Source organism: Hypomesus transpacificus, chromosome 26 (genome assembly GCF_021917145.1).
Source record: "Hypomesus transpacificus isolate Combined female chromosome 26, fHypTra1, whole genome shotgun sequence".
Lineage (NCBI taxonomy): Eukaryota > Metazoa > Chordata > Actinopteri > Osmeriformes > Osmeridae > Hypomesus > Hypomesus transpacificus.
The window spans coordinates 3,504,460-3,527,108 of NC_061085.1; the positions used below are offsets into that span (position 1 = coordinate 3,504,460).

The 22,649-nt window shown below is 41.7% G+C and overlaps 2 protein-coding genes across 2 annotated transcripts; one reads left to right on the plus strand and one right to left on the minus strand.

The window, feature by feature from the left end:
* Nucleotides 1-272: 272 nt before the first annotated feature.
* cth (cystathionase (cystathionine gamma-lyase)) lies at nucleotides 273-7,142 on the minus strand. Its single transcript, XM_047049862.1, has 12 exons — nucleotides 6,818-7,142; nucleotides 6,430-6,511; nucleotides 6,244-6,339; nucleotides 6,050-6,159; nucleotides 5,499-5,633; nucleotides 5,302-5,359; nucleotides 5,130-5,207; nucleotides 4,653-4,805; nucleotides 3,933-4,054; nucleotides 3,595-3,647; nucleotides 3,172-3,310; nucleotides 273-1,726 (listed from the first exon to the last, which is right to left on the minus strand). Exons 1-12 carry the CDS (start codon nucleotides 7,001-7,003, stop codon nucleotides 1,712-1,714), a joined length of 1,227 nt encoding a protein of 408 aa, XP_046905818.1. The 5' UTR covers nucleotides 7,004-7,142; the 3' UTR covers nucleotides 273-1,711.
* A 1,070-nt stretch (nucleotides 7,143-8,212) lies between these two features.
* LOC124487558 (ankyrin repeat domain-containing protein 13C-like) lies at nucleotides 8,213-22,198 on the plus strand. Its single transcript, XM_047049962.1, has 13 exons — nucleotides 8,213-8,904; nucleotides 10,909-10,950; nucleotides 14,593-14,697; nucleotides 15,555-15,640; nucleotides 16,038-16,083; nucleotides 16,788-16,854; nucleotides 17,523-17,667; nucleotides 17,818-17,949; nucleotides 18,362-18,523; nucleotides 19,996-20,075; nucleotides 20,286-20,384; nucleotides 20,600-20,700; nucleotides 20,883-22,198. The coding sequence occupies exons 1-13, from the start codon at nucleotides 8,529-8,531 to the stop codon at nucleotides 21,011-21,013; spliced, it is 1,572 nt and encodes a 523-aa protein (XP_046905918.1). The 5' UTR covers nucleotides 8,213-8,528; the 3' UTR covers nucleotides 21,014-22,198.
* Nucleotides 22,199-22,649: the final 451 nt, after the last annotated feature.

The window sequence follows — 22,649 nt, forward strand, 5'->3', positions numbered from 1 at the left end:
TGTATTTTGCCTTGTGTTGGGGGAAACAAAGCTCTCCAAAGCAACAAACCATTTGAACAAATTGTCGAAAAAGTCTTGTTCTGATACATCTTCTCGATAGGGACATCTGCAGGTCAATTCATGTTAAGGCAACTTAATCTAGTGATTTAAGCAGGATTTAAGGGATGGAGGGCCGTCAATTCCTCGACACATTAGTCTCAACCTGCGCTATTGAGATAAGGGAAACACAGGGTTTTCAAACTACATGGAGGAAATGAAAAAAGTAGACATGCGACTGCAAACTCATTTTAATTGGTTTGGTCAGATGTAAACACGTCAAAAGTGTAGCGTTAAAAGCAAGCAGATTCATAAGTGATGTAGATGTAAGAAGACTATAAAATGTGTGCCAAAAGTGCGTTTAGGTACATAAATTGGAACTTTGTTCATTGCTCTAAAGAACAATAAATTTACCATCGCAATTATTTCAGTTATTTCCAAAAACATTTGCACACTATCAGAAAAAGAGAAACCATTCAACAAAAGTAAGGACAAGCAAACGGCTGAAGATGTAAAGCAAGCCAACATTCTGGATTTAAAACTCAAACTTTGGGTTGTGGAAGTATTTGAAAGATTTATGAATTGACATTGACATTTTGATCCCAATCATCAGGTTAAGTTTGCATTGCGATAATGTAACCCATTGACGGTTTTTACTGAGTTCCACACACCTTGTGTCAAAGACTGTTCTCTCATAGGTACCATTAAGTTCATCAATGGGTTAGGGGTCAGCTATGTCAAGAGTAAATATTGTTTGATCTATTCAGTACAACAATATGCGTTGTCTGTGTCTGTATTTATCTTTCTCTCTTTTCGGGAATCATTTACATTAAGGATACACTGACTACCATGATGGCCTAACTAGACTGCATTGGCAAGACCTATTGTAACAACGTTGTAGTTATTTTTACATTACAGTTGGGTGCTAAATTGATTACACACGTGAAACTTGGTATGAGGAATGCTGGGTATTCTAGGGGTTAGTGGATGTTAACATTGACCTCACGGCCTCTTTCCAACGTCCACACCCCTTACACCCCTCCCCCATACTGGGCCTTCTTATTACAGAAGAGTGACCACTGACATTTAAAAAGTCTACAACTGACTTATCAGGTTGTTCGTCTCTAGTTCTCTCCCCATTACAGCTGACGGATGATGAGTATTTAAATCCAGAATCAAATTTGCGATGCTAAATCGTTCGTGGAGACGGACACATATCTTCCACAGGGGTGTTGATTCCCCCCTTTCCCTTTACAAGGCATTTGTTTGACATAGCAAGACAACGAGTTATATTCAATCAACACAGATATTCAGATAAAGTGTCTGGGGGAATAAATTAAACAGGACCTGATTATTTTGTGTTTCGTTTCGCTCCAGAAATGTCTGTGTTCATTCAATATCATTCCCCATCACATTGCACCCATCAAAGCCCTCCTAACAAGATCACATAATGAACACACAAAAGCAGCAAAGGATAAATATAAGATTAAAATGAAGTCCTTTAAGTATTCGTTAACATTTGTTAATTTTAAAGTATTTGGGAGATTTTCAAAGCAGGTTGTTCCCTGATGGCTGCATCCTTGTGCGCGTTGCATTGAGGTTTTACTTTGTGGTGCCCTGGGCTCAGTTTTGCTGACCGCAACTTCAAGCAGGAGTTTGAGGTATCCAGAACACTTTACTTCTTTGGATGCTGCACAAGGAAAAGAAACAAGAGTAAATCAAATGAAATCAGAAGGAGATTTTCGTTCTTGCATTTCCGCGAGACTGATGATTTAAAAATGTTGTCAAGCCATTGGCAGTGTGGCAGAGAAGGCTAAATCCAAGACCTACAATGGAAAGACGGGCTCCGTAAAGGCTTCATGAGTTCAATTTTTTTAAATCCACAACAGAGTTTTTGATGATTAACCTACAATTTACCTCAGGAAGGACCTTTACTATCCCCTGAGAGACAAGGGAAGGCAAATGTGATTTTCTGATTCAATGTCTGTCTCACCAAATGAAATTACGAGAGGATGTATCTAGTGGCTTTGTTTGGGTATTGGAGATTTTGTTTCTGCTGGCTACAAATGCACAACCGTGTGGGCTAGCTGGCTGTGTCTCGTGGAGGTGGGCTATGCAGTTGAAGCTCTGCAATTTCCAACCCATAACACTAACGAGGCTACAGGAAGCAAATAAAAAACCTAACTCAATTGAAACTGTTCCATGTTGAGAAAAGGACAAGATTGTACAAAGCTGTCATCAAACCAAAGGATGGACATTTTATCAAAAAGATATATGCAATCAAAGAATGGCAAAATCCTAGTCCATATTTTCAACACAAGCCCGTCGGGCAGTTATCGGGTGAGGTGTGGAGACTTTTGCTGTAGTGTGTATGCAGTATAACCTTGTAAAAACACACACAACGCTGTTACAGCCAAGCAGTCCAAGTACATTTTGGTAAAACAGAGTATAAAAACTATTGCATTCTGAGGGTTAAAGTCCCTGTGATCAAAGCTTTCACATTCACAACACAGCTTACACAACATATGTTCTGTGGATACTGGTCATGTCTTGACCAGGAACTCATTTAACTGAGCTTTCTACGAACGAGCAGTGAGGATGATATGCTCTTTCTCGACCTATTGATAACCTGCAAGTCACTATTTATAATAATGAAGTTCAAACTAAACCTTGTTTTTGCTTAAACTAACTAAGTAAAGCTTAAGAATATCACATTTAAAACATGACTTGAGATTAGATGTCAGGTGGCTGAGCGGTTAGGGAATCGGGCTGGTTGCCGGATCGATGTGCCTAATGACGTTGTGTCCTTGGGCAAGGCACTTCACCCTACTTGCCTCGGGGGAATGTCCCTGTCCTTACTGTAAGAAGTCGCTCTGGATAAGAGCGTCTGCTAAATGACTAAATGTAAATGCAGTTTTGTAAATGTAGATATTAAGAAACATAGACCGCCTGCCTGCCAAGCCAGTGTCCAATATCCCCCGCGGTGTTTAGTTTTGTGTGAGGATCAGAAGTTTCAAGAGCACAGACGTAGAATTTGTTTTTCCCCTGTTCAGTCCCCATATCTTACTGGGTTATCTTATATGAAGGAAATCTATTTCTATGGTGTCAGTGCAAGGACATTTGGGACAAACGTACAGCAGCATTCAGGGCTTGGTCCAAGTCCTCAATAATGTCATGCTCGTCTTCCAGCCCCACAGAAAGACGGACAAGAGTGTCACTGATGCCCAGGACAGCCCTCTCGTTCTCTGGCACAGATGCGTGGGTCATGATGGCTCTGTAAAAGGAAAAATGATATCTCGGATTAACAGGAGGCATTTAAATATGTTATCTGTTAATGTCGGGTTTAAATAGGCTTAAATGGATTTGGAAACAAACTGGAAATCATTTCTAAATGTTTAATGACAGCCGTGACTTGGTTCAATGTCGTGAGATCTGATGTAATCTGTTGTTTTCAATATTTGAAACCCTAAGCCATTCCAAAATGTTACATCAAATCAACGTTAATTGGATGACCCTTTTTACAAGAAATGTCACATTTGCCCACCGAACTGTACTTACGGATGCTCTGCCAAACTCTCATATCCCCCAAGGCTCTCAGCAAGTGCAAAGAGCTGGAAGTTAAACAGACAAATGTATTACAAAATGTCAGCATTGTGCCAGCATTTTGCCATGCAAAAGCCAAACAAATGAAACAAGCATCAATACTGTGTAGTTAGTTTGCCTCAATTTCCTTCTGTATATTCCCACGACTAACAAAAAGGTCTGACCAAATTCTTTAAGAAATTTGCCACAGTGCCCAGACAAATCCTGTCACAAATGTTTACCTCCATTTTCGCCATTGGTGGGCGAAAAAAAAGTGTTTACCTCATCAAAAATGCTTCAAGTCTGAAATGTACCTTAAGATTACTGAGGAAAGAGGTGGCATGCTCCAGTTTGCCCTTGATGTAGAAAGTGATCATGCCAGGGCAGCCTGTGCACTGCCTCTTCATTAGCTCATGCTGAGGGTGAGAGGGTAGACCTGGAGGTTCAAGTGTTAAAACGGGTGAGTTCAAACAGAGACTATAAAAACCAGTCAGTCAACTATTTAATCCCTTAACTGCAGGGCGTAGACTACTCGACCATAAAGACGATGTGCATGCATAAGTTCATTCATACCCGTGGAATCATACGTGAACAATCCCATGCATTTCATAAGGGTTTTGTAATTATGACTACAACGTAATCAACTGTTTGTCACAATATAAAATGTTCGAATAGTGTTAGCCTGGCATCACCAGACCAATCTGCAAATTAGTTTGGAACCTCTCAGTTCATTTTTGACATCCATGGGGCGTTTTAAAATGGCGCATACCTCTCCGGTGACACCGTTGGAAAGAAAAATAAATATTTGTGAAAGCACATTAGTCTTGTGTGAACAAGCTGCTTAAAAAGGAGGGGGGGGGGGGGGTGATCTGTGCATAGGGCCTTGAGCCTGACAGGCTAAATCCTCAAACACTCTACAAATCTTAAACATTTCTGCCAACATCAGTCCCATTACTACGGTATATGTTATGATATCATTACAGGAGAAATCACTGCTTTAGTATATATATCCGACCCTAACCTAACATTCTCACCTGGGAAAATGACTTTGTCCACCCGTGGGTCCTCCTCCAGGAACTTGGCCACCGCCAAGGCGTTTTTGAAGTGCTGTTTCATTCTGAGGTGAAGGGTTTTCAGCCCACGGTTGCACAGGTAGCAGTCAAAGGGAGATGGTACTGCTCCCAGAGCTAAGAAGACAAGCAACATTATTGCTATTCTACACAAGACAACTTTATGTCATAATTATTGCCACCGTCAAGATTCAGGAGTAACAACATGTTGCCCAGACAAATTCGACATGATAAATGCACTCAACCACTGAGTGAAAAACACAAGGCCTTCTTTACCAGAAGTTTCTAATTGGTGGGTCAGAGAGTTGAGTAAGATCCCCACAAACAAACCAACATGTTTTGAAATTGGTTATGATGTGCCAGATTTGACAATAAAATATTTTTGGGATATATCCCATGACTCATTTCATTATAAATTCTACTAGTAATCTGTTTACACACCATTCTGTAGAAATTTCAGCCGTTCATACAGATCTTCCCTGTTCACTGAGACCAGTCCCATTACAACATCACTGTGCCCTGTAAAAACATGGAAAAAGTCAGGTCTGAATTGACCTAAAACCATCCTCAAGGCATATCCACACGCAAAGTGAGGGTTAATCCTATTACTTACCATTCATGTACTTGGTAGCTGAATACATACAAATGTCAGCATCCAGAGCCAAGGGGCGCTAGTGAGTTAAAAAAAGAAAACATTCAAGTACATTTGAGTTAATCGATGACTAGTCTCCACACAAACAGGAACCTGATTCAGGTATAAAGGGTTATGTGTTTAGGAGTCAAACGTCCGCACTGTGTTGTAACACCGACCTGAAAGTATGCGGACATGAACGTGTTGTCCACCACGACCACGGCGTCCTTCTTGTGTTTATGGACTACCTCAGCACAGGCTTTGATATCCACCACTTTCATAGTGGGATTGGTTGGAGTTTCAATCCACACCAACTGCATGAACATAAACACATAACATATTTATGAAAGTGATGTCCATTTGTCGTGATAGCTTAGTTTATTCATCACTATCTTTTGGTGTTGCTAATATTCATTTGCAAAGTCTTTGCCTCTGATTTTGCAGGGGAATAAAATGTGACTTTCAACAGGAAGGGTATTGACAAGACAGATCAAGTTAAACGTTGTCGCACAATCCAATGAGTCATATGTGGGTTGAGTGGGCAAAGAAGTGTTAAATAACCAGTTAGACAAAAGAAAAAACAGAACTGCTGTGTCAGCATGACAGCTGTTCTGGAAAACAGGTTTATTGAACAAACAACTAGAATTGAACATCTGGTAATATTGTTCAGATTTAAATTAGAAAATATATCGGGATGTAGGCAAAAACACAGTTATTCAGTTCAACCCACCTTGGTATTAGGCTTCAGGGCAGCTTGAAGCAGCTCAATTTTTGTGAAATCAGCAAAGGAGACGTCCAGACCAAGTTCTGCGGCAATCTTTCTGAAGTAACGGTTGGTACCTATAGACAAACACAACCTTTTAGCAACTTATCTTTATTCATTCTATGTATGACAGTTTTCTGGACACAAATCTGAAATCTTACCTCCATAGACATCGTTCATGCAGACGATACCATCTCCAGCTTTCAGCATGTGGGTGATGGTCATTGTCGCTGCAAGCCCCGAGGCAAGAGCAATACCTGCAGGAAATGTTCAGATAGTGATAACTGAAAAACACTGCTCTTAAGATACATTCGTGTGGTGGTCCTGTGCGTTACACTACCACTTACAATGCTTCGCTCCATCCAGGGCGGCTACAGCTTTCTCCAGACAATTTCTTGTTGGGTTTCCACTTCGACTGTACTCAAAACCCTACAAAAACATAAACACATGTCCACTTGTGTCCTGCCCGGTTTTATTGCATTCTAGCAGTTTAAAAAGAAGCATACGCACGTGTCTATCTAACAGCTCTGGTAATAAATCGACGGGTTGGGATTAGTTGTGTAACTGTATCTTGCCGTAGACTATCTTGTATAAATGACAAGAACTGTACAAGTTGTACAGTTCATCCACATTATTTTCCCATTGACATTATTACTGCCCTTACCCCAAGATATTTGATCAATAAAAAGACGATTTGTAGGGAAAGTTTGTATTTGCCCACACACGATGACTTACCGCATGATTCCCTGGTCCATACTGCTTGAACGTGGTAGATAAGGAAATAGGTGGCACCACGGCCATAGATTTCCATTGCTCAGGTTCTTGTCCAACGTGGATCGCCTCTGTCGCGAATGATTTGAATTCTCTTCGGAATCCATCAAACAAGTCGTTCTGCTGATTTTCCCGGTATGTTGAAGCCATGTATTCTACACCCTAAACGTTTATCGTGAAATTACAGTAAGTCTATGTGTATGTAATTTTGATGTGGAAGTTCCTTTAAGAACTACGTATCATACCGAAATATCGTTTAGCCCAATGACTGTAACACATCAACGGAGAATGGCACCGATTGGTGTTCCAAAAGGGGCGTCTTGTCACACGTGATACTTATTTTCTCGTGGCTTTTTGGGGTCCTGGTTGTGTGTACTTTTTTGTCGCCATCATAGTATGATGCAATCAAACGCTTTAGACCAATGGGAACCCTTCGTTGTCTCTGCATTCTGTACTTATTACCCTTACCCTTATTACCATTCGATTTTTATCATAAAGCTTGAAGTGTAGTTTATTAAAGTAGGCTATATGTATGTATAATAACAAAACTATTATTTGTAGTTTGACCTGACCAATGTAGGCTACATGTTAAACACTCAACAAAAATATTGCAAATTGGTGGTCCTATTCAGTAGCAGAGATTTTGTTTGTTTGTTTTATTATAATGCATAAAACATTTTTTTTGTTTCGTTTTTCTTATTATTGTTTTTATGGCATTATGTAAAGGACACAAATATCCATAGTGTTAGCATAAATTGTAAATCATAGAGGGGAAGTTTACTTCTTAGCTGAAAACAGCCCCTTCTTAGCCAAAAAGAATAGCTTACTAAAGTGCAACATCTCAATTGCAACAACAAATGAACATCTCAATTTAAGTATAGTCGATTTATTTATGAATATTTTGTTTGATAATAACATGTACATTCCTATAGTCTCATAATTAGTCACTTGTAACTCGTAACTAGAAACTAGTTACTCATAACTAGTCTCATTTACAGAAGTGTCTATAGAAACAACGACATATTTTGTGGCAACATCAATTGCTCCTTAGTGCAGACTTTGGCTACTGTAGCCGCAACAGGAGCTCGAACACAGTGGGGCAGACACACAGATATTACTTATAGCGTATTAAGTGTCGAGGCGCTTCCAGGGCCTTTAGGCTGAGATTGTTATTCATGCGAATCATTTACATGAGAATGTGCCAAATAGCCTACATAAATACAAAAGCAAACACGATGAGTAGAACAAATCTTTATTTTCTCCTAATCTCCTTGTGCCACCTTCATAGTTGGTACCCTTTTGGCATATTGTTCCCCATGGTTCATGGGCCTCGCTGCGTCCCCGTGTCAGTCTGAAATGGTGAAAGTATTGTGGACATTTGAAATTCTCGCGATACTGAATGAGGAAGATCGCAGATGGTCTTCCGTACTAGTCAAACGCAGCAGGACCGAGCCCACACATAGCTTATAGGAACAGTTTTGGTAATGACAGATAAAATGTCATTTTGTGATTGGTTTTGAGATACCTTTAGCTTCCAAGTATATTTTAGTCAGCTCGCTAGTCTTTTTGATTTCATGTTTTATAGTTGTCCATCACTGGTATTATTGCCAACCCTTGCGGTTCTCCAGATAGTCATAGTAAACTGCACCCTTCGCTCTAGTCAATTGCATGAAAAATGACTGGAGAGAAGATTCGCTCCTTGCGCAAGGACCATAAACCAAGCAAAGAAGAGGATTTACTGGAACCGGACGAGGAGGCTGCAACTGGTGCATTTGCTTCAACCAAGACTAACAATAAAGGCAAACCTAGTAAAATCGTAATCAACCACAAGTTGATTAAAGCGCCATCAACACAGCAGCAACAAAACCAGCAGTCGCAGATAAATGCAAACACAAATTTATCAACGGCGGACGTTATCGATGATAACAACAAAAACCCTATCCTCCGAAATAACTTGGACTTTCCTGTCCATGAATGTGTCTTCAAAGGAGACGTTCGTCGATTATCCTCGCTCATTCGAACTCAGAATATCGCCCAGAAAGATATCCATGGTAGGTTGTTGTATTACTTTGTATCACGCATTCAAAACTGTCTGACGCGAACACTATCATCACAATGAGCTCATTGTGAGCCAACACCTTGGAAAGCCAGCCAGCCATCAGGATACTGCCTACCAAACCAAGTGATTTGTTATAAAAAGGAGGTAGCAATAGGCCTAACTGATTACAACTACAGCTGTAGAATTCAGTTCAGAGGTCTTGTCATGTGAAATGGTGTAACAAGGTGAACAGCGCATCACCGTTACATATCATTGTCCTGCCCCATTTGCCCATTTCTCAAAAGTGATCCCAAACAAAAAACACAGACGAGATCAAGGCATGTTGTCACACTTTTATGTTGTGTACACTCATTGTGCAGAGTGGTGCATTCACTCAGGCAGTAACGGCTGCCTTGAGGACGGTATCCACCAGCACTTTTTAGAAGTTCCCATTCTTTTCAATCTGAATCACGTGACGGTCTCTGCTTGGTAGCATGGGACACCTGTCGACACAAAAGCCGGTCAAGGAGACATCAAGAAGTGAGACCTATTCTATGCAAATGTCATCTCTATAAATGTTTATTCACTCTTTCATTCTTAGTTTTCCAGCATACTTTCAAACCTATGTGGCAACCTTATTTTCAATAGTTATTGTAAGGTACATTTGTATAAACGCGTTTACATTCTCTGTTCGAATAATGAGAACTATTCACACAAGCCACACACGTTTCCAGTCCGTTTGTTCATTAGTGGATTAGTAACCTCAATATGGTCCACTCAGAGTAAACTCATAAGGCCAGCACAACAAGGGAACACAAACTATGCACACATGCCCCTTTAAAGGTTGGTACTATCCACTGGCGCAAATCAGAGGGGAAATTTGCCTGGTCACATTTTGTCCACGTTCACTTTCAATGGGACTCTTAACAGCCTCTATGAAGCAGTATCGGATACCCTGCAATGCAAGATGGAGAAACAAACAACATGGTCAGATGAGTCAGCCATTTCCATATTCTCAACGATTGGGAAAATGTATGTGGCGTACACCAAGAATATAATACAGTTTTATTATGGGGGCTATTTTGCTGGGATTGGGTTCATTTGTTTACTTGGAGGGAAGTGACTGTAAATCAATACAAAGTTATTTTCTGTAATCACCTTTATCTAATGATGAAACAATGTTTCTTCTGATGGGAGTGGTCGTTTCCAGGACAACACTGCCCATATGCAAAGTGCATGATTGGGTCACTGAATGGTTTGACCAGCATGAAAATTAAGAATCATATTCTTTGGCCTTCGCAATCACCAGGTCTGAACCCAATTTAACACTTACGAGAGACTGTGGACCGATGTATCAGACAACTCTGTCCTTCACAAGGAAATCCCCCCAGAAAATCACTGTAGACAGACACTGCTCTAACATTTGTCCATAAACAGATAGGAATAGACACCAACAGCTACTTAGCTAGGCTGTTCAAGAGGAGGCAAAGACTGGAAGTTATTGCCTATAATAAAAGGACAAATGCGTCTGTCTGATTATCAAGAAATGCTTGTGTAAAGTGGTTTGGATAAACAGTTCAAGAGACAGATATAAACTTGTCTGCCGCCATGTTGAGTTGCAATGGAGCCATGAATCTTGCAAGAATAGGCACTGCACTAGAAGCTAGGAAACTTATGGATGTGAGGATATAGATGTTATAATTGACACCTCTGTGTTATTTACATTACATTTAGTCATTTAGCAGACGCTCTTATCCAGAGCGACTTACAGTAAGTACAGGGACATTCTCCCCGAGGCAAGTAAGTTGAAGTGCCTTGCCCAAGGACACAACATCATTTGGCACGGCCGGGAATCTAACCAAAAACCTTCTGATTAACAGCCCGACTCCCTAACCACTCAGCCATCTAACCCCATGTGTTATGAATCGTACACATTGGTGGACAGGGTTGTCACCAATTTCTTTACATGAAAAGTTGACCTCCTGTCTGTTTTGTCTTGTTCTTTTCTTCTTCTCAGGAAACACACCCCTGCATCTGGCTGTCATGATGGGCCACAAAGGTGAGTATGATGGTGCATTTTTTGTGGTCGTGCCTGTGTCTTTCTGAGAATTGGTAGGTGTCTCACATTTTGACCACAGACTACACAGTTCAACGCAAGCAAGATGGTAACGAAGAGGCTGCCTTCTCAAAGGCATATCTAAAGGACATGTACATGTTTATAGAGGTTGACTGATATGTTTTTTTCAAAATCTTGGTGTCAAAATGTATAATAACACAAATTCCCAACAGAAAACGTTGTTGAAATGCCTTTAAGCAGGTGTTTCATTAAAAGATAACTTTTCAACTGAAAACAATCAGTGCAGAGAACTCCTAGCAGCGTTTCTTATAAAGTTTACAGAAAATCTATAAGATTTAAATCTATAAGAAAAATAAGAAAATACTTTTGTGAGAACTAGTTACTAGGTGCAGAATATGTACAAAAGCAATTTAAGTGACTATTCAAGTCTGACTACAGGGATGCACCGATAATCTGTAGCTGCCAATTACTTGTCCGATTACTTGCGACCAATTGTGGTGTCTTGAAAGGATAAATAAACTATATGTCAAATATTGGTGGCCTTTTATCTGATGTCTGAATGGCTTATAAGTCTTTTCTCCTTCAACTATGTGGAAAAAAAACTTGTATAATTCAAATGAGCTGAAATTAGTCTTATCAAAAGCAACATTTTGATGAACAAAGGCTTTGGCCTTTGTTCATCAAACAAAGGCGATTGGGATTAACATAAACACATAAAAAGTCCCTTATGTCTACTATCACCGTTAGTTTTGTGCAGTTCTTCTCTTAGGAGTAAATTAAATTAAGCTTTTGAAAGATGTGATTCCGCTCCTATATTGATTTGAACTGGGTTCACTTATTCCTCCTGTTAACTTGCTTTTCGCGGTGACCGTTGTATTTGTACTCCCCCTCAACACACACTCACACATATGGTTTTGTGAATTGATGTGTTAAATTCTGTTTGCTATTATATAATTCTGTTCTTATTTATGTAGATTTTTTTCCTTACAAAAAACAAAACAAAGAGAACCAAAATAGAATTAAACTACCGGATCGATAGCAGTAAAATCTTAAAGATACCCATCCCTAGTAACCGGGTCATGATTTCTGAAAAGAGACATTGCTGTTGAGTTTTTTTAGTGCCTTGTTTGACACTTAGAGTACCATAACACTTGCCCAATTTAGTTCCATTATATTCAAGAGAAGGCAGACCTATCTACGGCCGATATCTCAAAAACTCACACCAAAACAGTCAAAATGGACGACAAGGAAGATTTTGGGGTGCACTGTCCCTTATAACACGGTTTGAGCACACATTTTGCTATGACTGTTCTCGGGATTGAGAAATGTTTTCGCGTGAGACTAAAAGCATGCCTGTTCATAGAATATTCATGCATTGGTGAGTGGGTACACTACCAATGTTGGATTTCACTGTGAGACTTTAGAACATGGTCCTGAAAGATTAATGCCTTTTTGGCAGAGCATAGAGTAGGGAGGTAATGGAGGAAACAAAAATATAATTCCCACTGCCGGAGTGCAGTTTTTGCTTACTACATTTGAATCTTTCTGAATAGGCTCTATGGGGCTGATAGAATCATGGGAAATAAATTTGACTAGCCAGTAGTTACTGCTTCCTCCCCCGAGGCTGTCGTGGTTATGAAGGCAGGAATCGTGTGCTCATAAAAGAAGTATGTGCTCATACTTCTGGGCCATGACGTCGCTACCTCCCTTAAGTCACTGGGTGACCACTGACCATGGATGGTAGACCAGGACTGTTTGTTCTTGGCCTAGTTCTCTCCTGTGTGGATTAACCACCTCCGCCATAGGAACCATTCTGTGGCCAGTAAGAGTTCTGTCCAAAAGTGGGGTCAGAGCTTGTCCTGGATTGAGTGGTCGGCCACATCCAGCTGCAGTGAGGCTGGTTTTGTTGTCCCCAAGTCTTTGTTGTCTCCACTCCTCAACCCTGCTGTCTTCAGGGTGGGTCTGGGCCAGCCGGGTCTTTGATGTCAGGTTATAGTCTGGGTGGTGGTTGCACCTGTGGCTTGGTGGTTGTACAACCACCATTTGGTGTTTACAGTGTATAGTCGTTTTAACTGGTCATTTGAGTCGTTTTCACAGGAGGGCAAGACTTATTTTGAGACTGGGAATGTCCCCCCCCCCCCCCCTATTTGAACCACCAGTGTAGGATGTACATTCTAATTTTACATAGGCCTTAGAGGATTTTTAGTCAACTTCTTCTATGAATGTTAGTTCAAATATTAAGGTTTTTATTCATGTTTAAATTAAGAATAAAAACCAAACAGGACAATCGAGAGAAGCAGGACCAAGAATTCTAATGTTATAGTGTAATTGTATTTGTTATCAATGGCAAATTAACTTGAACATATTAAAAGCATATTCAGCCATGACAGGAAGATGCATTTGGAATGTAATACTTGTCATGACAACACATGCTGGGTGGAGGCACAGGATATACAAAGTATGTTGTCCAACTGCAAATAATTGGTACAACAGCAATACTTGATTAAAGTTTTGTCAGAGATCTATCATTTAGTGACTTTCCACTGTTTGACCCATGCCCCATCTTTAGTTGGATTACATGGACCCATGTTGTGACCCATAGTATCTATTCTTTAAAGAAAACAATGTCTTGTGAATCTCTGATCCCACGGTTCTTATCCAAAGTCCTTGTAGCTGTTACGTACGATGTAAAAGGTAACAATGTTTGACTGTCAGTACTGTACCAGCGGAGAGTATCAACGGTGTAGCCAGGCACAAACAATGCAGCGGGGTCATACGGAATATGTACATTTATTAATACAGCTGCAAAAAGGTATCGGCAAGCCGCAGCAAGCCGTAGTGAACAGACAATGACAAATAACAATGACTAATAGACAAGGGACGTACTAGTACATAAAGACACGAAGAAGGGACTATGAGCGATTCCCGATGAGACAAACAAAGTGCACTACGCTAAGGACCGAAAACGGCCCTGTTGGAAAACCACTAACTAACCTAGTATTTCCTAACCTGACTCCACTAAACTCTAGGTTACAAAAGGTGCAGGTGGAACCGATCCTAAACTACTGTGCATAACATCGGTTATCTACGTGTTGAGAAGTATACTCATGGGTCTCTACACTATCTCCCTTCTCCTCTTATCTGGACGAATAAACAGCCGCCCAGCGCGACTCACCCCTCTTCCCCATACGCCAAACAGAACACACTTTTATCTATGACGACAGTGTCTAATTAGGCCCGATTAGACACAGCCGCCTCAGGTCCGGATCTCGACGTAAGGGCACGCACTCAGACGTCATCACCAGCACAGTCACAGGAACACCTACAGACAAGACACACAAACAAAACACACACACCCTACAGGCAGGAGTGAGAGCCGTAACAGCAGCTATCAGAAGGCCCTGTAAACTTGATACAGAGACACAGTCCGCCTGCTACAATCACAAAACAACTATTGAAATCTAGATGTACTGCTCTTTCTCTGAGTTCACAAACGGGTTTAAACATATTTAACATGCATACAAATGATGCCAGATTCTACATGACTAAACTATCCCACTGACTCTGCACCTCGCCACCATGACCTGGAATTAAACGACTGCTTAATTAAACGTTTGTCCACAGAGTGCGCCCATTTGCTGCTAGCCCACAATGCACCAGTGAAGGTAAAGAACGCCCACGGATGGAGTCCCCTCGCGGAGGCCATCAGCTACGGAGACCGACAGATGAGTAAGACACCGCTTCACCCCAGTTCATGGGGACGCTGGATCTGTGTGTTTGTCTATTGTACTATGAACAGCATCACAAAACACTACTGTGTCTGTAGAGCTGGGCTTGTGATGGTCATTTGAGGTTTCTTTTGTTGGAGACCATTTGCAAGGTTGCTTACCATTCAATTCAACATACACAACTTTTTTTTATCACCCTATGTTATCGGCCTCATAACCCTTGTTTTAATGATTTGGTTTTGACAGCTTGAATGAGGCGGGAAAATACGGATAAAAAACGTTTTACTTAAGATGTCTCTGCATTCCGTTGCTGATAAGTAGGCTAAGCATTCGTGAGAAGTCTAAAGTAAGGTTTTTCAAAAGAACACATTCATTTAGATTCATTGATTGTTGAAACAAACATGCGGCAAATATTTATGCCGATGAATCACTTTCTATATCCCTTGAAGATTCTTTTTTTTTTAAGAATGTGGGTTATATAAGCCAAATACATTTTTGAAAGCTCTTTCACAGAGGAAATGGCAATTCCTTCACAGGGGGTTTACCTGACTGTGACTGCAATCCCCCCCTCCCCCCCACACACTTTTTCATTCATAACAAAGGAAGCTTTAGAACTGGGAGAATAGGAGGCAGACATCTGGTGGACTAGTGTACCGTCATGGACAAAAGTATTGGCAGTGACATGTTTGGTGTTTTGCAAAATGTGCTGCTTCAGTTATCGTGGTGTCGATTCACGTCATGTCTAGATGTTGTGCAGTCATCAGATGCATTTGAAATACAAGCTTCATTGGCCGCCCAAAATTGCTACTGTGAAAGGTCTTTTAGCGCACTTACCCTCTCCAATGTTCTCTCCCGCAGTCACGGCATTGCTGAGAAAACTGAAACAGCAGTCTAGAGAGACTGTGGAGGACAAAAGGCCTCGGCTTCTGACCGCCCTCAAAGAGGTACCTCTCCTCTCCTTTAGTCAGCTGGGCTAAAGCAGGGATACGACTGCCGCTTAAAACATACACATCTAGACCCACCTTCACTCACTCATTCACAACGAAAGGCCACAACAGACACTGTGCAAAGTTTGAATAAGCCTGTGGAGGAATCTTGAGGTGACACGCTTCTTAGCTAAGAAATGGGGAGGGAGTCGATTGAAACACTTGTGGCGTTTCAAGGCTCCAACCTGTGGTGAAGAACAAACGGCCTTAGTGGTGATGTTTCGATGGTCCATGCAGAGTGTGTCTTTTCATTACTAGGTGCTATGGCTTTGGATCGACCGAAGCTAACATGCTGCTGCTAACTCACAATCTGGTCACTGCTCTCTGTGAAGCTAAATGTTTCTGTTTTTTCTAGTTGGGGGACTTTTACTTGGAGTTTCACTGGGACTTTCAAAGTTGGGGTGAGTTCACTTAGGGTTTGTTTGTATAGAAAGTGAAACCATTAAAACACTCTATGGTCATTTCTCCAACTTCCTGCTATACTCGTCACCTCTCTTACTTTTTATGTGCAGATAATACAAAGGCTTTATTATTTGGTCGTGGGAATGAGATAATGCCTTATGTGGAGGATGGGTCTAGCTCAGTGGAAGAGGTTTCACTGCAGATTTAGAGGTTGCAGATTCAAATACCCTTCTGTGTGTTGCTTGAATCAAAGGCTCTGCTGAATGATTACTATTATTATTATAATGACTGGGATATTTATGACAGTGCCAAGGTGATTATTAAAGCGTGGCCACTGTGCACACTGCACAGATAAAATGGCTCTCCATCTGGGGCTAAGACACTGTCATGCCTGTGGCCCTGTACCACTCAGATCTGTGAATCATGTCTGAATGAGTTCGACTTTTTAAACCTGGTTCATGTGCATTGACGATGTTCACCTTTCATCATTTGGCTTGCACGAATCTGTCAATCATTGACACGGTGATTAAAGACGGTATAAGATGGAGTCTGCTGTTGTTTTAACGTGATGGTGAGAAGGTTCTATAGCTTCTTTAGTAGGGAATGTGTTGAAATTATTATTATTATCTACACTGGTATGGGTTCTAACCGAGGAACATGAAATGACCTCATCAATTCTGCATGTCTTCTTCCCATGGTGCAGTGCCATTGCTGTCCCGGATCCTGCCTTCAGACGCATGCAAGATTTACAAGCAAGGAATCAACATAAGGTAAATTCCAAACAGACAATTACTTTTAAATCTTTTCTAATCTCACGTGAAATAGCATTCAAATTGTTATTCTAAAGCATGCTCAACAATCCCAAGTAGCAGATCTCTTGAAACCAAGTCATCTTTTGCTTTGAACACATTTTTGGAACGGATCGGTACTTGTTCTATTCTGTCAAGGAGGATGGCATTTTAAATATCCCTTCTTAAAAGACTTCTTTGTCGTGTAACAGAAATGACTATCCCCTGGCTCTGTTATGAGGGACCTCTGCACAGTCAGCCCCTCAGCATTACATCCATGTTTTCTGCAGCAAACATTCGTATAGCAAACAATGAGGTTATTGGCCAGCTATATGAAACTACCTGCTCTCTCTCTCTCTCTCTCTCTCTCTCTCTCTCTCTCTCTCTCTCTCTCTTCCCCTCTCTCTCTCTCTCTCTCTCTTCCCCTCTCTCTCTCTCTCTCTCTCTCTCTGTCTCTCTCTCTGTCTCTCTCTCTGTCTCTCTCTGTCTCTCTCTGTCTCTCTCTGTCTCTCTCTGTCTCTCTCTCTCTCTGTCTCTCTCTCTGTCTCTCTCTCTGTCTCTCTCTCTGTCTCTCTCTCTCCCTCTCTCTCTCTCTCTCTCTCTCACTCTCTCACTCTCTCACTCTCTCTGTCTCTCTGTCTCTGTCCTAGACTGGACACAACCCTGATAGACTTCACTGACATGAAGTGCCAACGCGGGGATCTCAGCTTTATCTTCAACGGCGACGCCCTCCCCTCAGAGTCCTTTGTGGTGCTGGACAACGAACAGAAGGTGTACCAGCGTATACACCACGAAGTGAGACCAACAGGCCCCACGCATGCTCACCACACCCCACGCTCATCCAACACACCGCTGTGGCACACACCCACGTGCGCCTCCTCCTCCGAACGGGCCTACTCGCACGACCCTTTGACCTGTTTGTCTAACCCTTGACCTGTGGTCCAGGAGTCTGAGGTGGAGACCGAGGAAGAGGTGGACATCCTGATGAGCAGTGACGTCTATTCTGCCACCCTCTCCACCAAGTCCATAACCTTCTCCCGAGCCCAGACGGGCTGGCTGTTCAGGGAGGACAAGACGGTCGGTCTGTGTGTTTGTCTGTCTCTCTCTCTCTCTCCCTCTCTCTGTCTCTCTCCCTCTCTCTCTCTGTCCTTCTCTCTCCCTCTCTCTCTCCCAAAACATGGGAGCCATTGTATTTGATAAATCCTGTAATTTCCTTACTCCAGAAGGTATCAGCGCTCTACTTCTTATTTCCTGCCATACATTTCAAATCAAAGTTCAAAGACAGCCAAAGTAACTATATAACCATGCTACCAACCCCAGCCCTTAGGGTGCCTACAGGTGGTGGTCTCTAGGGGGTGGGTGGATATCAAGGGATGGTGAATGTAATGAGAGGCTGTTGTTGTCTGTCTGGTTCGCGCTGCCAGGTGTTTTGAAGAGGAAATTGGTGACTTGACGGGGGGGTTTTCGTGTGTGATGTGTTGCCCTCCAGGAGCGCGTGGGACATTTTCTGGCAGACTTCTACTCAGTAAACGGTCTTGCGCTGGAGTCGCGAAAGCGCAGAGAGCACCTTAGTGAGGAGGACATTCTGAGGAACAAAGCCATCATGGAGAACCTGAGCAAAGGGGGAACCCTCATTGAGCAGAACTTTGAGGTGAGCTCCACCTGGGAACCAGGTGTTCTTACTTCTCAGTAATATCATATCTGACATCTTTTTTTCTTTAAAGCTGTTGAACTCTTACTGTGCACATTTCTGTGGTGATACATACTCACAAATCATCAACAATTTTCCCCTTATTTTGGCAGTTAGCCATGGGGGATCCATTATCGACCATCCAACCGCTTTCAATAGAGAAATGTCAAGTTTGACGCTGCAATGCTGTGACTTGGTTTATTTTATTTGTATTATATCGACATTTTTGGTAAAATTCCCGATGAGTGTGACCAGTCGATAATGAGTCCCCTTCCGCAATAAGATTCCTTCCACACCTTCCTGGGCTCCATTCTATGTTGTTGAAATGGTAACAGCGTCTGTATTTCGTGAGGTGCTCCTCTCTTCTCCACTCCTCCTAGTGCATGGCCCCCCCTCTAGTGGCCAAAGCATGGAGCTGCACCTCCAACACGCAAACATACAATTATGTCCAGCACCCACACACAAACCCATAAGCACACACATTCCCTCGCCCTGCTCCCCCATTCTGGTGTGTTCTAGAGATTTCCGCGGGTGCCCTCTAAGGACAGTCCATAAAGCCACCACACTGTGAAGTCCCAGTCTAACTCATGCTCAATAGATCGTTTTTGTTTGTTTTAGTCTTTGTCCTGACTCCCGCCGTCCCATTGTCCTGGATGGAGTATTATTGTCTACGTGTCTTCTATTGGTCAACGTCCATGTGTTCTTGTATCAATACTTTTTTTTTTTTTGTATGCGCATGTTGTCATCCTTTCTGAAAAAAAGCCAATTCAGCTGTTACCATATAGCTACCAACTTTCAACAGAAGCTCCTCTATTTCGTGTGGGCTGGAGGGTGCTCAAAGTTCAATACCCAATGGAAACTGTGAGGGGGGACGACGACGACGACGACAGGCCAGGGCCTGTTACATCCGTGTTTACCCCAGCTCAGTTGGCATTGCTGAGTGGATGGGTATACAGTGGTCCCGCAAACTCACAAAGGCTGGCCTTCTGCACCTTGGATTGGCTTAAAGCCTTCTGCACTTTGGATTGGCTAAAAGCCTTTTGCACTTTGGATTGGCTAAAAGTCTTCTGTTGCCATGGGGATGTGGGTTCCGACTGGCTGGCTGGAATACCAGAAACCCATGTCCTGTAGGCTGTGTATTCTGCCTATGCAACAATTGATAAATGTGACGTAAGCTACTAGTTTTATGTTTCTAAAACTGTTCAAAAGAGCTTTGTGCTCCCACCCCTTGACACACCACCAATGAGCCATCAATGTCTAATATCAACGCCCTAAACTAGAGTAACTGTTCACTGGTACAACTCTGAAGGTCTAGCAGGTGCACTGCACCCCCAGAAAATCCATTGTCGTTATCAAATACTGCCATCTCATGGGTCACGAAAGATCCGTTCTACATATTGTATGATAAATAACTGTGTGTTTCTCTATTTCAGCCTCTGAGGAGGCAGTCTCTTACTGCCCCTTCACCCAACACCATCTCCTGGGATGAATACATCACGGCAGAGAATGGAAAGTACGTGTTAGTACCTCAAACACTTCTCTTAAGGATACTTAAATGACATGAGTTGCACCGTTTGTGATTCTGAGTACACGTCTGGGGATTCTGTTATGAACGGACTCAGTATGGACTATCATGTAAACTCCATCATCGTCTAAACTCGACGCTGAGGTCCTGGCATTCTCCACTTTTCTATCCGACATATTGTCTTCTTCTAACCCACAGAGCACCTCATCTGGGAAGAGAGCTGGCATGCAAAGAGAGCCGGAAGAACTTCAAAGCGACTGTAGCCATGAGTCAAGACTTTCCTTTGGATATAGAATCGTGAGTCTGCCAGAGCATGGTAGCACTGTATTGCAAAGTAACATTAATCTGCTTGTTATTACTCTGGGACAGTGTGGAACACTGGATTAAATCATTACAAGTAATCAGAATTATGCAGTTAAAAAGGAGAAGCTAGCTCTGAAAATAATCTGTGGTGAAAGTGTGATCTGTTTTATTGTCATAATCCAATGAGGAAAATCTTTGTTTATCACCAGGTTACTAAATGTTCTGGAGGTGATTGCACCGTTCAAGCACTTTAATAAGCTCAGGGAGTTTGTTCAGATGAAGCTACCCCCTGGTTTTCCTGTCAAACTAGGTGAGCGACCAAATTAATATCTGCATGGATAATCCTGTGAATTTGTCAGTCCTTACAATAAATACACCAAAGAAAACTACCCCACTCAGGACATAAATATTGATCTACTATGAATTATGTTTAAATGTATATTTACAAATACATCTTTCCTGCTGTTATATCTTGTGGCTTTGTCCAAACAGACATCCCTGTCTTTCCAACCATTACGGCCACAGTGACTTTTCAAGAGTTCCACTATGACGAGTTTGAATTGTGCATCTTCAGCATCCCCAACGAGTACAAAGAAGACCCCAGCCGTTTCCCTGACCTTTAACCCCTGTGGCTGGTTACCTGAGAGGGCGTGTATCAAGCTCACCCACATACGGCGTTGAAGTTACATTTGAATAGGGGGTTGCGATGCATTTTTGAAAGGAAGATAGGGCAACTTATTCACTTTAAGAACGATGTAAGTATGCAGCACATGTTCTGCTCATATAGGGGATCACATAGTTGACCTGTTGAAAAGCACTGAATTTACTGTTCGTGTGAACCAACATCACTGAACACCAGGGCACTGTTTTGATGCACTATGTCCTGTCAGTACTGAATTTTCCTGGGCAGCGTTTGGGGAAAAAAGCTGAATCTGGTCGTAAGTATTGGATCTGCAATACATCGTCATGGGGGCAATGATGAACGTGCTCATGTAAAAAATAAAAATAATAATTTTGGGGGTTAAGTTTGACTGACAGCAAGTGGAATTAGCATTATACATTTCAATCCTTGTTGGAAATGTATAACCCTAGCCTTGGCATACAATGTAAACAAACTTCAACAAACAATTCAGTTTAAAGAACTGATAATAGGAAGAGAAATTGGAAGTATGGTGTAAAGTTCATCTTTATTTGCACAATATGTAAATACCTTTTCTTTTTATCCATTCTGTTTTCTTCTTTTTTTCCTTTTAAGTCTTTCGTGATATATTTTATAGAATGAACGATGCCCTCCTTGTGGAGAACTTTGTCTGTAAAGTTTGGTTGGTTTGCACCTTTATGGCACTGGCTGGTTTTGTAAATAGAAATAACATGAGTTTGTGTTGTTGGGTTAAAGTCTTCAATTCCTCTTTGTGTTGGTTTTCTTTGTTCACACAACTCATCTTTTAGATAAACATGAACCCACTTCTGCTTTGTGGAGTATTTTAGCAGCAATGTTTATGAATTTGTTTACGTTTTTCTGTTCATTTTAAGTTGGTGAGTATTGGCTCAGCTCAGTATATTTGTAAACTTCTGCATCATACTTTATATGCCTCACTACTGGTTAGTGCAGCCAATGAAAGTGTGCATCCTCCCCTTTTCATGTTGAGTTTGGTTTGTACAAGCACCATACAGGTTTTTTAGCTGTTAGCAGCCTATGTGTACACCTTCTGTATTACGGCATGTATCGTTGTACAGCTAAATCCAATACGTACGCTTGGTACATTTTCATATACAACATACTGAAATAAAAACCTTTCTAGAATATCTCCATGTGTTTCACTATCAGACGTACCTTCACGAGTAACGAAGGAACAAGGGTTTATGGCCATATTTGTATAGCGCCCCTCACAAGAGAGAGCTGTTTTCCTGAAATTGGTAGCTGCCTTGTGTTCATTTAATTGTACCAAATGCCCCATAGCTGAACACATTTTTACAATTTGTCATCTACAACAGTAGAGAAATTTAAAAAGGTCCTGTAAGTGTATGGAATTAGTCATTATACACAAAGGGGGAAAAAAATCCTAATTTATGAATGAGCGTGTCCAACCTTCAATCCAGTTCTGAGAGGTTTACCGGTATGTGGGTTTTCTTTCAGTGCAGTAGTATAAAGATGTTGATATTTATTGACGGCGTTGAACCTTGCTTCAGGAGGGTTTAGGGACATATGCTGACTGTTTTGATGTGGCAATTTGCATGTGGACTGGACACTATGACAAC